A 14,120-nucleotide genomic window follows, 5' to 3' on the forward strand; every position below is an offset into this window, starting at 1 on the left:
GACAGGCGTGTTGGAGACAGATGCATTGAAAATAGCTCACACAGGTCCACGAAAACATTGTAAATCACTTTATCAAGAATGTAACCTCATCATCATCATCATCATAGTTTGACAGCTTGTGGAAATGAGCTTATTCCCTTTCTTGCAGAGTTAGATGAGAAGATAGAAACCACTCTCTAAATATGAATCGACAGCCAGCAGCCTGTTAGCTCGGCTAACATGAAGCGTATAGACCTAGAACAGCACACAACCCTCCAAAAAACCACAACATCTCATTTTCACACTTTGGCTTTTGGGCTTTAGAGATGGCTGTCAATCAAATCTGATCGAACATCACCCACAAAGTCCTGAAGAAGTTTTTCCGTGTTAAACTCTTGATGAATATGTAGGTCAGATTGTTGCCTATTTGGTCGAGAATATCGAATGTTTTAGAGAAATACTTAAGAGTTCAGGGGCTTTAAGCATCATGTCACACTCGGCTCTACTGGCTGGATCCTTTACATTTGAGTCTTAGTCATTTCTTTCTTCTAAAGTAATACTCTAGCTGCACACAGCCTACATTAATCTCGTTGACTCCTTCCGCCGAGAAACGGGACAGGAGCCGCTCACGCTACAGTAGAGAGGGTCGTCCGGCAACCGCAAGGTCGGCGGTTCGATCCTTGGCTGCTACGTGTCCTAATAATAATAATAATAACTTTAATTTAAATAGCGCCTTTCAGGGGACCCAAGGCCGCTTTACAAGAGTAACAGTTTAGACAAAAACAGTTTAGACAAACAGTCAGAAAAACAGAACAAGTAAACTAGGGGCCGAAAGCCTTGGCGAACAGATGGGACTTGAGGGCCCTTTTGAAGGCGTCCAGAGTGGAGATGTTGCGGATCACCGCAGGGAGAGAGTTCCAGAGGGTGGGGGCTGTCCTGTGCCGAAGTGTCCCTGAGCAAGACACTGAACCCCTAAGGGAATTACCCACAAATCATTGCAATGTGACATTAAACCAGTGGACGCTTGGAGCAGTAAAAAGGTAAACAAAGAGGACGGCTCACGTGTGTTCAGCCTGTGGTATTCAATTTACTCAGAAACATTAAGGGTTAAAGATGGAACAAAAAAATACATGAAATCAGAAGATATTTATTTATTTATTCATCAAATATTAGATTTTGTCATTGAAGCTGTTTTGACAAAAACAAGTAAATCTGAAAAAACTCTCATCTTGTGAGAAAAGAGCCTGGAAGACTTTCAAATCAGGGAGTACAAAGTATAAAATATACATCATATTTTTTGTTGTTTTCATGGTAACATGATATGTTGCAGCAAAGTGCCGTCCCATTCCTATTTACATCATTTCAAGCCCTCACAGTCTCTCGCACTCACCCACTTACCAGGTGACGTCAGTAAATCCTTGAGGGTTGAGGGTTTAGGGGGGACATTGGGATTTGGCCTGGGATTGGGCCAGTCTTTGATGTGACGCTACATACTCCGGTACGCTAGGTGGCGGTATAAACCTCATAGGCATGGGTTGACACCCCCTATTGAACGAAAAGAAGTAACGCATTCACAACATCCGGTTGTGAAGCCGCGTAAGATGGTAGTCTCAAGGTTGCCGTCTGCAGCGCTTTCTCTAAAACAGGTAAATACACACAACAACAGAAGGAGCACTATACTTCATATCACTAAGAGCTGGACTGGTTGTCACACTATAGGCCATTTCACAGTTGTAATGCAATTCCGGTCGACAGCAAGTCCTATGCTATATTGCTAGCTTGTTGGCTAACGCTAGCGTTACGTCTGTAGAGAATTGCTAGCTGCAATATGTTTGTCCATGTATAAACGTTTATACAATTCAAGGAAGACTTTTGTCTGTTTTGCAACTCTTTTCGGTCGCTCTGTTAAAGAAACTTAAACAAATTTAGCATTTACTGGCACGTAAGCTACTACCACGGAGGTGGTATTAGCAAACAAATAACGCTACTACAGATAGTCAAAACATACTCATACGGAGACATTTGCCTGCCCACATTTTAAAATGTGCCTTTATGAATGTGTTAGTTCGGGTATATGATTATCTGGTAAATACATGAGTCCGGCTTTGATATGTCAATGGCACATGACAACTCAGCAACACACGTTCCTCCAGGCTGTTTGCAGGGCTAGCTAGTTTTCAGGCTAAACCAGTGTTAGCATCTAAGTTAACTTCACCAGGCAGTCGACACTGTTTACTCCAACGTTTAGTTCAGTCCTTGCATAATATCACATGGAAGTTCATTTCAACTTGCGCAAGAGTCTGTGCTATGACAAGGAACTGTTATATTGTGATATTCTGATTATTCTTGACTCTCCCAAGCAGACTTTTCACAAAAATGTGTTTTTAGCTGGCCTGCTCAGGCTGCTGAACTGTTGATTCTTTGACAGTTTTTACAGAGACAACGGGTTTTGGGGATTTACAGAAATATGATGAGGACCATACGGAAGGTACCAGACGAGGCAGACAGGAAGTACCTCAGTGACTGGGCAAGAGACGAGTTCAAGAGGAATAAGAATGCCACAGACAAGGTAAGAAGATGTATAATGTGTTCCATTACATAGCCAGGGCGCCTAGAACTGCCCTGCCTGTCTGTTGGATCGAGTGAAGAGCTGATGTCATGTTCAGAACAGGAGTTACGTTAATCAGGATATTATCTAAAAGTTGGACCTAAGTTTACGTCCACACTTATATGTTTCTGCGTCCACACTGGCGTTCCGGCACTGTTTTCGGAAGGATTTCCATCCATACGGAAGCATGAAAACGAATACCACATGACTATTCGTGTACACTTGGTATGCGGGTGTCAGTGTAAACAGGAAGTATATTGTTTGCTTAGTTACAGAAAATACAACAGATACTTAAGATCGTCCTCTATAATCTGCCTTTATAAACTCAGACACTTCTCCAAAAAACATTTTTAAACTTAGTCACAACGCTGCAGGTCTTTCTCTATCCCTCTCAAAGACGCACATCAAATGTACTTTGAAATGAACACTTACAAATAGGGGTGTCACGGATCACAAACCTCACGGTTCGGTAAAGAACTTTGGGCTATAGTCTTACATGAAAACAAAAATATTGAATATGTCCAATTTGATACAAAATGAAATCAATAAATAAAAATAAAACATTCAAGAATACTCAATTCTGATATCCTCGGCCTTTGATCAATATTGAAAGAAAGAAACAGCCAGTGAGCTAGCTTCCACTGTTTACATTGAACTGAACTGCTCGGCAACAACTTGGGTCTGTGTTTACTTCCTGTCAGGTTATGCCATTCAAATACACAATAATGTTTACCATTACTGTGACATTATTTTCAAAAAGATGAGAATATCTCCATTGTCTGGGGAGAGGGTCGACCTTTCTGTGGTGACTTGAATATTATTGGGCCTGTCTAGCTTCACTCTGATGCTTCTGTCAGCACCTGAACCAGGTGTGTGTGTGTGTGTGTGTGTGTGACGCTCACAGAGGGGGCGTGTCTACAGCGCCGGACTAAGAATCACTCCGCCGTGGTGAAAGCAGTCTCTACAGTCTTTTCCTTCTCATAGAGGCCTGGAACAGCTTCACACTGAAGTGGGTGCGTAAGTGGATTTCGTAGCGTGGCTCAAGCATTTTAACCAGATTTAGAAATCCTTTGTTTTCTACACCGGAGTGTCCCCGTCGCTGACAGACCGGATGGCGTCTCTTCATGTGCGTGGACATGCCGATGTTTTGCCGTTGTCGTGTCTCTCTCTTTAAATAACGCCGACATACCGTAACTGTTTGTCCACCACCCTCATCCGTCATTATACGTTACAGGGAAGACAAAATGTTCCCAAACTTGCGACTTAAATGACGCCGCGGCTTCTGACGTTCCTCCGCTCGCCATGACGTCACCGTTAAATGCTTCTAAGCTGCTCCGTTCACGTGAACACACTACTGCTTTATATCTGTTCACTGACACTCTGCATTGATATTCGGGGACTTGTTACTTGACAAGGAACAGCAGCAGTAGAACTTTATTACACACTATGATGATTACGCTGTAAAAAAAAAATACTCTTGATCCGCGGTTCACAAGTGATCCGAACCGTGAGGGCTGATCGGTGATCCGTGACACCACTACTTACAAATCAAAGTTTGCTAGATTACGGGTCAGTATATTTGGTCAACACACGTCTCTCACTCATTTTCTTGGTCTCGTCGTTGTCTGCTGTCACACTCGTAGCTCTGCCGGCTGGCTGGAAGTCCCCGTCGTATTGGAGAGCATTTATGCTTTTGTTTCTCAATAGTTCTGCAGAACAAGCTAAGCATAAATAAGAAAAGTCCTCCACTGCTTGCGAATCGCTCCAATAGCTGCTCGCTTCCATCGCATGTCGGCATTTGTAACATTATAAAAGGCAGAATTTAACTGCACAATATCTGTTAGTACAGACAGCACAGTCAGCAAAGCCTGTAATGCGTTATCCATATTGTATGAACCTCTAGTAATCCAGGCTGATGTAGTTTTTCTTCCTGCGGTGTGACGAAAGGACATGTCATGGCTGCTAAGAACCAATCAAGTGGCGAACGTGGGCGTCTACGCCATCGTTCACACTACGAGGTAACCTCGGGGTTTCCAGACTTAAAAAGCTTTGGAAGCGTTTCTAAACTATTTCCTTTTCGGTGCTCTAAAACTCTTGAGTAGTGTGGATGCTCAGTGTAAACGTTGCAAAAGATGGACGTGGATGTAGCCTTAAGTTACTTTCATCTGAAACGTCTTAAAAGAGGAAGATTGTTGAAACTTGATTGTTTCTACATTCTGAGAAGATTAGGAATTAATCAAAAATGATGGAGAAAGTATTAATTTTGATACATATTGTTGCAATGGGTTATAATTTAGTGTAAATGAATTCATGAACTTAAAAAGATAATCTAAACTCAAGGTCTGCTGACTTGCCTTTTCTGTAGCTTTTAAGCACATCAAACCTTTGGAGATAGTCTGTGTAGAGACAGTGTACTTAGTTTCCCAGCATCCTCTTCTGTCTCCATCACTGCTGTTTTCCCTCTCATTGTTCCTTCAGGATGCCATCCGTATGATGATCACACAAGCTAACAACCATTTAGAGGAGCTGCAGACGTCTATGGCTTTGGCCGGCAGTTAAACACCGGGACCTGCTATGGACTGATCTGGATCCGTACTCTGGAGACTCTAAGCGGGGACAGGGACACCTGATCAGAGTAGTCATTGTAAGTGACCGATGCGGAACTTATGGACACTCTGCTTTAGCTGGACGTGTTGTTAATGGATGGATTGATGGAACTGACCCAAGGGCATCATCCTCTCCTTTCCTGTGCTGCTGTTCAGCGGTGAGGATCATGAGAATGGAAGCTCATTAATCTATTGTTTGTGCTGTATATTATATATATTGTAAGTATTAAAGAGGAACTAATGAACATGAACTCAGAATTCTCTTTTTTTCAAAATACAAAATGTTTTCTGGCATCATCATACAAGGTAATTTACCGGTATTCATATCCACAGAGTTATCATCACCATGTATGAGCTTCACTACATCAAACGTACAGCAACACAACTCTGAACTTTCATAATGGCCTCAGGCCCAAAATAGATTGTACCGGTAGGTAAGTTCTAGTTGATGAAATAGATTGTTTTTATATGACAGACCTTTGAGTGGCAGCTTATTAGTAGTTATCACCTCTTAAAGAAATAGCAATTTGGACTACTGGCCACCCATAGATTCTTGTAATAAGCTCCCAAGTACCGGTAGTGTTTGAAGTGACTATTCTAATAAAATTCATTGCAAGTATTATGTAATTGTTTTCCCATTATCTTATTCAGTTTGTCGGGCCAAACTATATTGCTTTAAAATGAAACATTTGTGTATTTGACCATTTTCTTATTTAAAGCCACTACGAAGAACTTTAATTTGTGTTGAGTTTGACATTCCTTGTGGACAAAAGAGTATTTGCGAGCATTAGACTTGCTTTTGGAAATCTCAAGTATGTCCTCGCTCAGTCCTGGTTCTCCTGCGCCTCCCTTGTCTCCAAAGGCCCAGCTATACTGCCTGGGCCTCCAGCAGCGTATGTGGTGGACTCTTCATGGACTAAAGGACTTAATTCAAACGGGGCTGGTGGGGTAGTGTGAAGTCAACAAACTGTTATGGGACTCACAGGGGTTTACTCTGAGGCTGTGTAACACCGGTAGTGTAACCATGGTAACGAAACATCATTTTTGGGTGTCGGTGGTGTGCAGCCCAAAAGAAAAAGACGCATGCTCACTTTGTTAATCCCGGCGCTTCTACAGTATGACTGAACCTGCCACATGTGTATTCATAATTGAAAATGAGCATAATTAACAACCCAATAAACTATATAGGGCTCTGCGTTCTGCCCCATATGTACTATATTATACACATTTATAACTGCGTCAGCAGCAGAATAAAGGGACCCGCTAATGCCAAGGAATGGGGAAAAATAAATAACCAGTCACTCATACAACTCAAATATTGCATTTGAAAACAAAATTATAAATACAAGAAAATTGGTTAATGCTTCAAGTTCTCCTAAACCACTGTAGAACAAATCTGTCCATACAAGTGGTGCTTGCATGATGCCGATTGACTCCACAACAAAAACATGCGAGTTAGTGGAGAGCTTTAATGAATGCATGAAAATCTGAACCTCATTGAGGATTTTCACGTCAATTGGGTTTACAGGGTGACATCCCAAACAGGAATTTCCTTTTAATAAGTATTAAGTCCCCATGGATAAATCACATTAAATACATTATTAACAGCTGATCTAGCAGAGTTAAACATATTCATCTTAACATGCGAGTCCATTCTCGACGTCCTCTTCTCTAAACGTTGAAATGTTCAGTCCTCTGTGACGGACGTCTTCCTCTGGGACAGCATCAGGTCCTTGACTTGCGACGTCAGGACCGCGAGCTGCGTGCGGACGTTGCTGATCTCCTCCTCCTGCTCCTCCGCCTTATCGTTCTCAGCCGGCTGCTGCTGCGTCCTGCTCTGGTTCTGGCTCACCAGCTGCTTCACCACCAGGCTCTGGTAGGCAGACAGGTTTGTGACTGTGCTTTTTTTCATGCACATTTACAGTATATCCCGCTAGTTATTAATAATAACTTATTACTATGTGCATAACCTATTATGAGAGATGAGCTCAAAATGTTCCCAGACTGGGGAAAATCTCCTCTTTCTTGCTGGTTCCATCGCAGAAAAAAGAAGCTTGAGTAGTTTGTAAACAAACGCGCAATAAAGTCCTAAGTACACAGAATGTGACCGGGGATCCATTGCGTTTCGCTGCCCCTTTTATTTCGAATCGCACGCCAAACTCGTGAACCATTTCCTGAATCAGTCACGTGGTACGGCTGGTTCGCGAGGCTTCGAACGTCACCACATACGTCATCGAGACAAGCCTCGATACGCGCTTCATACAAATCTTCCTGGATTACTCGACACAAGCTTCGAAGCCTCGACACGAAAGGTCACATCACTACCACTAGACACTGGTGTGAACGTTGGAGCTCGGGCCCGAATGAGAAGCTGCCAGGGTACAAAGATAAACTACCAAAGACACACCAGAAAAATTTGAGTTAAATATTCATCCTGAATATGAGAATGCTGGATTCACCCCACGTCAACAATCTAATTTATTTACAATAAATAACAGAGATGAAATAATAGAAAATAGTGGAGAGGGGAGGAAGTTCTGCTGCTGGTGGATGACATCAGATAAATCATACAACATTGAAATATGTAATAGACTAACACCAGCATTAGCTAACGTGTTATTCATCATGGCCAACAATAGTTTGTACAAACGTGTGTCAGAAGGTGTTGCTGCACTGCAGTCATCTGGATCTACTCTGAACCAGCATGAGAGTCCACAGTGGTGAAATGTAACTCAATACATTGAGTCAAGTACTTCTGTACAATGTTGAGGTTGCTGTACTTTATACATCTTGCACTACTCTTCTACATTTCAGAGGATAATATTGATGGATTTACTTCAATACACTTATTAGATACCTTTAGTTAGTTTACAGAGTCAGAGTAATAAAAATAAATATAATCAAATAAATAATGATGTAGACTTTATTTTTGCTACCCGGCAGTATATAAAGTAAAACACTGCAACATTAAAGCAATGTACATGTTGATGCATTGATAATTATAATTCAATAATCTAATTCTTATTCTGAAATGGGCCCTTCTGTATAATGTTTGCTTTTACTGTTGGTACTTAAGTCTATTTTGATGTTAGTACTTTTTTACTTCAATTGAAGTAAAGTTTTGAATGCAGGACTTTTACTTGTATTTCTACACTGTGGTACTGCTACTTTTACTTGAGTCAGAGATCTGAGTACTTCTTCCACCACTGTGAGTTCAAAACATCACTGCATTGATCCCTTGCTACCTGGCAGTAAATATAGTAAAAAAAAAAAACTGCATTATTAAAGCAATATACATTGTCATGCATTATTAATTGTAACCATAAAGTAATGTAGGACTTTAACATGTATTTATATACTGTGGTACTGCACCTTTGACTTGACTGGAGTCAGAGATCTGAGTAGGTGATGAAAGGTGATGAAAACACATGAAAACACTCAAAGTGAAGTTTCTATAGAGTCTGAAACAAACACACTTCACATGAAAAGTTGTCTTTATTGAAAAGCAGGAAATGTGCAGAATAAAGTGACACAGAGACTTAATATTCAATCATTAATTAACAGTGTTAAAAACAATGTGAAATAGTTTGATTCATTTCATTGCCATCAGGTTTAACAGTAGAATCATAAACTATTGATGCTTTCTGATATTACCAGTAGTATTACTGCACTATAATAATCACATTGTTTTATAGTGAAAAAGAAACAAAAGTGAAAGAATCCATCACCAAAATGATTGAACTGCATTGTTAAGCCTTTTCATATCAGTCTGATCTCCTTCACCTTCTATTCCATCCTGTCCTCTAATAAAACAGGACTCTTTGATCGAATCAGCAAGTTTAACATTAAACCCATAAACCTTTGATACTATTGAGTGACTGTAATATAATGAATCGTCATTTCTATATCGAAAAAGAGAAAAAAAGTGAAAGAGTCCATCACCAAAAAGATTTAACTGCATTGCTGGACTTTTCGTTCCACTTCAGTGAGTGTTGGGAATTCTCAGCTCTGCGACCATGAAGATGGCTTTTTGCTTTCACTGATACACACACAGGTACTCAATGTGGCCGGGATTGCCTTCGTTGAGATTTTTCTCGATTACAGTGATACCAGCCTTCTTGTACCCAGGAACCAAAGCTGTGTTGAGAAGCAGGGCGATGGCCTGAATGGGTTTGCTGGATCCCTCCTTCTTGTGCCACAGGTACACTGGGTTACCACTGGTTCCGTCGTTGAGGTTGACATACACTTTACTGTATCCTTGCTTCTGATATTGAACAGCCTCCTTGTCATTGATGGACACTTCCAGATCATTGAGGGCACGCTTGGGGTCGGTGGTCTGACGGTACCAGATGAAGACCGTGGATCCTCCTGCTCCCCTGTTAGTATCTTCATCCACACGGATGTAATGGTCTCCAAACAGGTCCTTGTCTGATTTGTAGGAATCAGTGGCAGTGATGTCGCAGATGTAGTTTTGGTGCTCTCTTTTCATCCACATGTGGATCCAGTCCCCTCCGGCATTGCGGTTCAGATCACAGGCCAGTCTCTCCCAGCCAAAGCCAAACTTTTCAGCTTCATTGTTTGCATCTGTAGTGACATCAATCTCCACTATGGGAGTATCATACTCTCCAGACCCTTGGTAGGACCAAAGGTAGATGCAATCACCTCTGTGTCCAGCATTGAGATCTTTAACGATCTGTTGGTACCCTGCATTGAGCAATCCAGGAGTCATGTCATCCTTGAATGAAACTTGAAGCTTAGTGATTGCTTTCTCCCCCTTCTCCCCCATTTTATACCAAAGATAGATGGCATGTACACCTGCTCCTTTGTTCAGAGAACCTGGGACCTTCTGGAAGCCCTTCTTTATGAGAATTTGCTCCTCGATATCATTGAGGGACACGTCAATTTCTGAGATGTAGCTCATGGTGGTCTTGGTGGTTATGGTGGGTAACTGCATTAAAGAAAGACACATCATGAGTAAACAGTTAGCAGCATGACTGCGTCTTCAGGTGAGCTCCAATATCATCACTACAAATTAAAATATCAGTGCTGAAATATGGATCACCATAATGACATCTAACATGAATTGCTTTTTAAATGTGCATGCACACTGCCACCATTTACACTACTCACAGTGAATATAATCAAATAAGATCTGAAATAGAAAACTTTATGTTCCACAACCATAAAACATGACATTCTTGAAGACTTACGTGTGTGCTGACAGTCAGTGATAGAGCGGCAGGAAGAAGTCAGCTGGTCCTCTGGATTCTGTTGTACTCACTGCAGGTCAGCTGCCTTTATATAGAGAGATGCTCTTTCCCATTGTGCAAGTCTTTCCTGTCATGAGTCATATTCCAAAGAAAGTAGCATGTTGTCAAACCAGATTGGTACCTTGATAACCTTTAAGTAACATCATCAAACTCCACCTCTAAACTCTTGCCAAATCAAGCACAACAAATCCCTTGTTCCACGGCTCATGTGTGTTGCCTTAACCTTCCAGCAGTTCAGTCATTGTGCAATCGTTACCTGTAGGAGTCATATTCCAAAGAATTTCTTATTTTTCTAAATACCGTGTCATAACAGATAAAACACACGTCAGTTACCTTGAATTACATTCTCACGCTCAGCCTCTGACTTTCTGCCATCCACGGCCAGTGATGTTTGGATCTCACTGCTTGTGTTTGCTTGAACCTGAATCATTATCCTTCTCACGGGCCAGTCTCAGTCTCAAAGACCCAAATAAGTCCAGCACTTGAAGTCAATGTCTGTCCTGCTGACCAGAACATAGTAAACGTCCTGAAAAGCATTGCATCTCTCTGAGCCTGTGTTTGTTTGTTGTCCCACAAACACATGAGCATCCAAGCTGTGTGCCTCTCTCTCTCTCTCTCTCTCTCTCTCGCGTGTCCTGTGCTGGTCCATCAGCACGCTTTGTGTTCTTATCAAGTGTTTGGTCCAGTTCTGTGTAAGTCACACCTGCTTTGAGAAAGTAACTGTTTCCTTGTTGGGCCAGAATCAGCTTTATTCTTGTTGCTTGCACTCCTGACGAATGCCAACAATATTATAAATAATTGTGAAATATATTATCCAAAGTTCAAATCAATGAAAATAATCCAATAAAACTACCCTTTTTATGAACTCTACATATTGAATCAGCTAACTTATTATTTTTTTGTTTAAATAATTTCGACGTCATAAGGAATTCTCAAGGTAATGTTGTTTTTACAAGGAATAAAAGTAAAGTATTTTTCTTTAATTTTTCACACAAGTCCAAAATGTCCCTTCATCAGTTTATTAAATGATGTCCTACAAGCACATGTCTCTGGTCTCCCTACGTCTATCATGAAAAGAAGCAGAACATGAACACACACACACACACACTGTGTAAAGCTCTCTCCAGTGTTGGGCCCTCTCTGTGCTGCTGTTACCCTTCTGACGGGTCAGTCTCAGTGAATCTAATAATAATAATAACAATCTAATAATACACATACATGACGTCACAGCTTCGACTCTCTATCCGATAGAGAGTCGAAGCTGTGACGTCATGTCCGGGTCAGCCTCTGTTCCACCAGCTTCTGTAGTTCAATGCTGTCTCTTATTCAGCATTTCTTTCCTCTGTGTCTCTGGTCAAATGTAGACTGTTTCTGGGGTTTACTGTTTGTTGTTGGATGTCCCACAAGCACATGTCTCTGGTCTCCGAGTTTGTCCTCCTTGTCCTCTCATGAAAAGAAGCAGAACATGAACACACACACACACTGTGTAAAGCTCTCTCCAGTGTTGGGCCCTCTCTGTGCTGCTGTTACCCTTCTGACGGGTCAGTCTCAGTGAATCTAATAATAATAATAACAATCTAATAATAGAGTCGAAGCTGTGACGTCATGTCCGGGTCAGCCTCTGTTCCACCAGCTTCTGTAGTTCAATGCTGTCTCTTATTCAGCATTTCTTTCCTCTGTGTCTCTGGTCAAATGTAGACTGTTTCTGGGGTTTACTGTTTGTTGTTGGATGTCCCACAAGCACATGTCTCTGGTCTCCGAGTTTGTCCTCCTTGTCCTCTCTCTTCACTCAGGCTTAATTGTGCTGGGCTATCTTCAAGCCTTGTGTTTGGCAGGACTTTGAGGAAGACGTAAGGATGAAGGAAAAAAAAGGCAACTATAACAAGCACGCGAGGAAGAGAGAATGAGAATGACTTTTCTTCCTGTACTTGCTTCAAAAGTGACGATAAATGAAATACAGTTTTATTTTTAAATATTAAAGTTAATGTAAAGACATCGGATTAAAATCAACTCAAGTTTAAAATGTTATGTTCTACAATGAATAACACGATGAGGTGTCTCTTGTTTGTGTGGATTAGAACACCATCTGGTGTGCACACAGGATTACTCAAATAGTCCCTTACATGTGGAGATGTGGTTTGAAAGGTTGATTCTGTGAAATGCACCTTTATTGTAGTGATTTATAATCTATGATCTCTCTGAAGCGTAATCGAAAATAGTGGAGCAGGAAGGAAGTTCTGCTGCTGGTGGTGGATGACATCAGATAAATCATACAACATTGAAATATGTAATAGACTAACACCAGCATTAGCTAACGTGTTATTCATCATGGCCAACAATAGTTTGTACAAACGTGTGTCAGAAGGTGTTGCTGCACTGCAGTCATCTGGATCTACTCTGAACCAGCATGAGAGTCCACAGTGGTGAAATGTAACTCAATACATTGAGTCAAGTACTTCTGTACAATGTTGAGGTTGCTGTACTTTATACATCTTGTACTACTCTGCTACATTTCAGAGGATACTATTGTAATTTGTATTTTCCTACACTTATTGGATATCTTTAGTTACTTTACAGATTCAGAGTAATACATCTACATGATCAACAGATGAATGATGATGTAGACTTTATTGATCCTTTGCTACCTGGCACTATATAAAGTAAAGTACTGCAACATTAAAGCAATGTACACATTGATGCTTTAATAATTATAATTCAATAATATAATTATTATTCTGAAATGGCCCTTCTGTATCATGTCTTCTTTTACTTGTAGTACGATATATAGTTTGATGTTGGTACTTTTACTCTTTCACACTACATGTCGTCATTCACCCATTCACTCCCATTCATACACTGATGCCCACCAGGACTAACTAACATTCACACACATTCACACACCGTAGTCAGAGCTACGAGTGTCTTGCCCAAGGACACATCGACATGCGGCAAGTGGAGCCGGTGATCGAACCGCCGATTCTCTGATTGAACGACGACCCTGCTCTCCACTGAGCCACAATCGCCCTTGTAAGTACACTTTTGAATGCAGTACTTGTACTGGTATTTCTACAACATGTAGCTGATTGTTTCATTTGTTATCTGTGAGGAGTCATATTCTAAAGTATATAATATCTTATCAAACTATTGATGTCTTGATTACCTTTCAGTAAATATCATCAAACTCAACCTCTGAATTCTTTCCAAAACAATCACCAGAGCTACCTTGTTCCAATGCTCATGTGTTTATTGTGTGTTTATTGATATGTGTTCATATGAACCAGTCCAACCTTCCATGCACAATGGGACACATGGGTGACCCCGTGTCTGTTGGACACGTCCTCAGCGGGGCTGCTGGTAAACAAACAGTGAGTTATTTGAAGACGTCTGAAGACAAAAGTGTTTATTTATTCACCAACGCTCTCTTCTGACGTCATGTTTCAAACTTCTTATCTGTGACCTCGGCTGTGTAAAGCTCTCTACAGTGTTGGGCCCTCTCTGTGCTGCTGTTACCCTTCTGACGGGTCAGTCTCAATGAATCGAATGAGTCTGGCTCTTAAAGTCAATGTCTGTCATGCTGATGAGATCATAGGTTCTCCTTCTTGTCCTGTGCTGGTCCATCAGCACGCTTTGGGTTCTTCTCATGTGTTTGGTCCAGTT

The 14,120-nt window shown here is 41.2% G+C and overlaps 2 protein-coding genes across 2 annotated transcripts; one reads left to right on the forward strand and one right to left on the reverse strand.

The window, feature by feature from the left end:
* Window positions 1-1,551: 1,551 nt before the first annotated feature.
* On the forward strand, window positions 1,552-5,444 carry LOC306793695 (LYR motif-containing protein 2-like). Its single transcript, XM_079291417.1, has 3 exons — window positions 1,552-1,625; window positions 2,408-2,548; window positions 5,066-5,444. The coding sequence occupies exons 1-3, from the start codon at window positions 1,581-1,583 to the stop codon at window positions 5,144-5,146; spliced, it is 267 nt and encodes an 88-aa protein (XP_079147543.1). The 5' UTR covers window positions 1,552-1,580; the 3' UTR covers window positions 5,147-5,444.
* A 3,231-nt stretch (window positions 5,445-8,675) lies between these two features.
* On the reverse strand, window positions 8,676-10,457 carry LOC306793664 (uncharacterized protein). The gene is made up of 2 exons (XM_079291367.1): window positions 10,404-10,457; window positions 8,676-10,141 (listed from the first exon to the last, which is right to left on the reverse strand). Exon 2 carries the CDS (start codon window positions 10,112-10,114, stop codon window positions 9,230-9,232), a length of 885 nt encoding a protein of 294 aa, XP_079147493.1. The 5' UTR covers window positions 10,115-10,141; window positions 10,404-10,457; the 3' UTR covers window positions 8,676-9,229.
* Between the last annotated feature and the right edge of the window lie 3,663 nt (window positions 10,458-14,120).

Source organism: Melanostigma gelatinosum, assembly GCF_949748355.1.
Source record: "Melanostigma gelatinosum genome assembly, chromosome: 19".
NCBI classification, from domain to species: Eukaryota; Metazoa; Chordata; class Actinopteri; order Perciformes; family Zoarcidae; genus Melanostigma; species Melanostigma gelatinosum.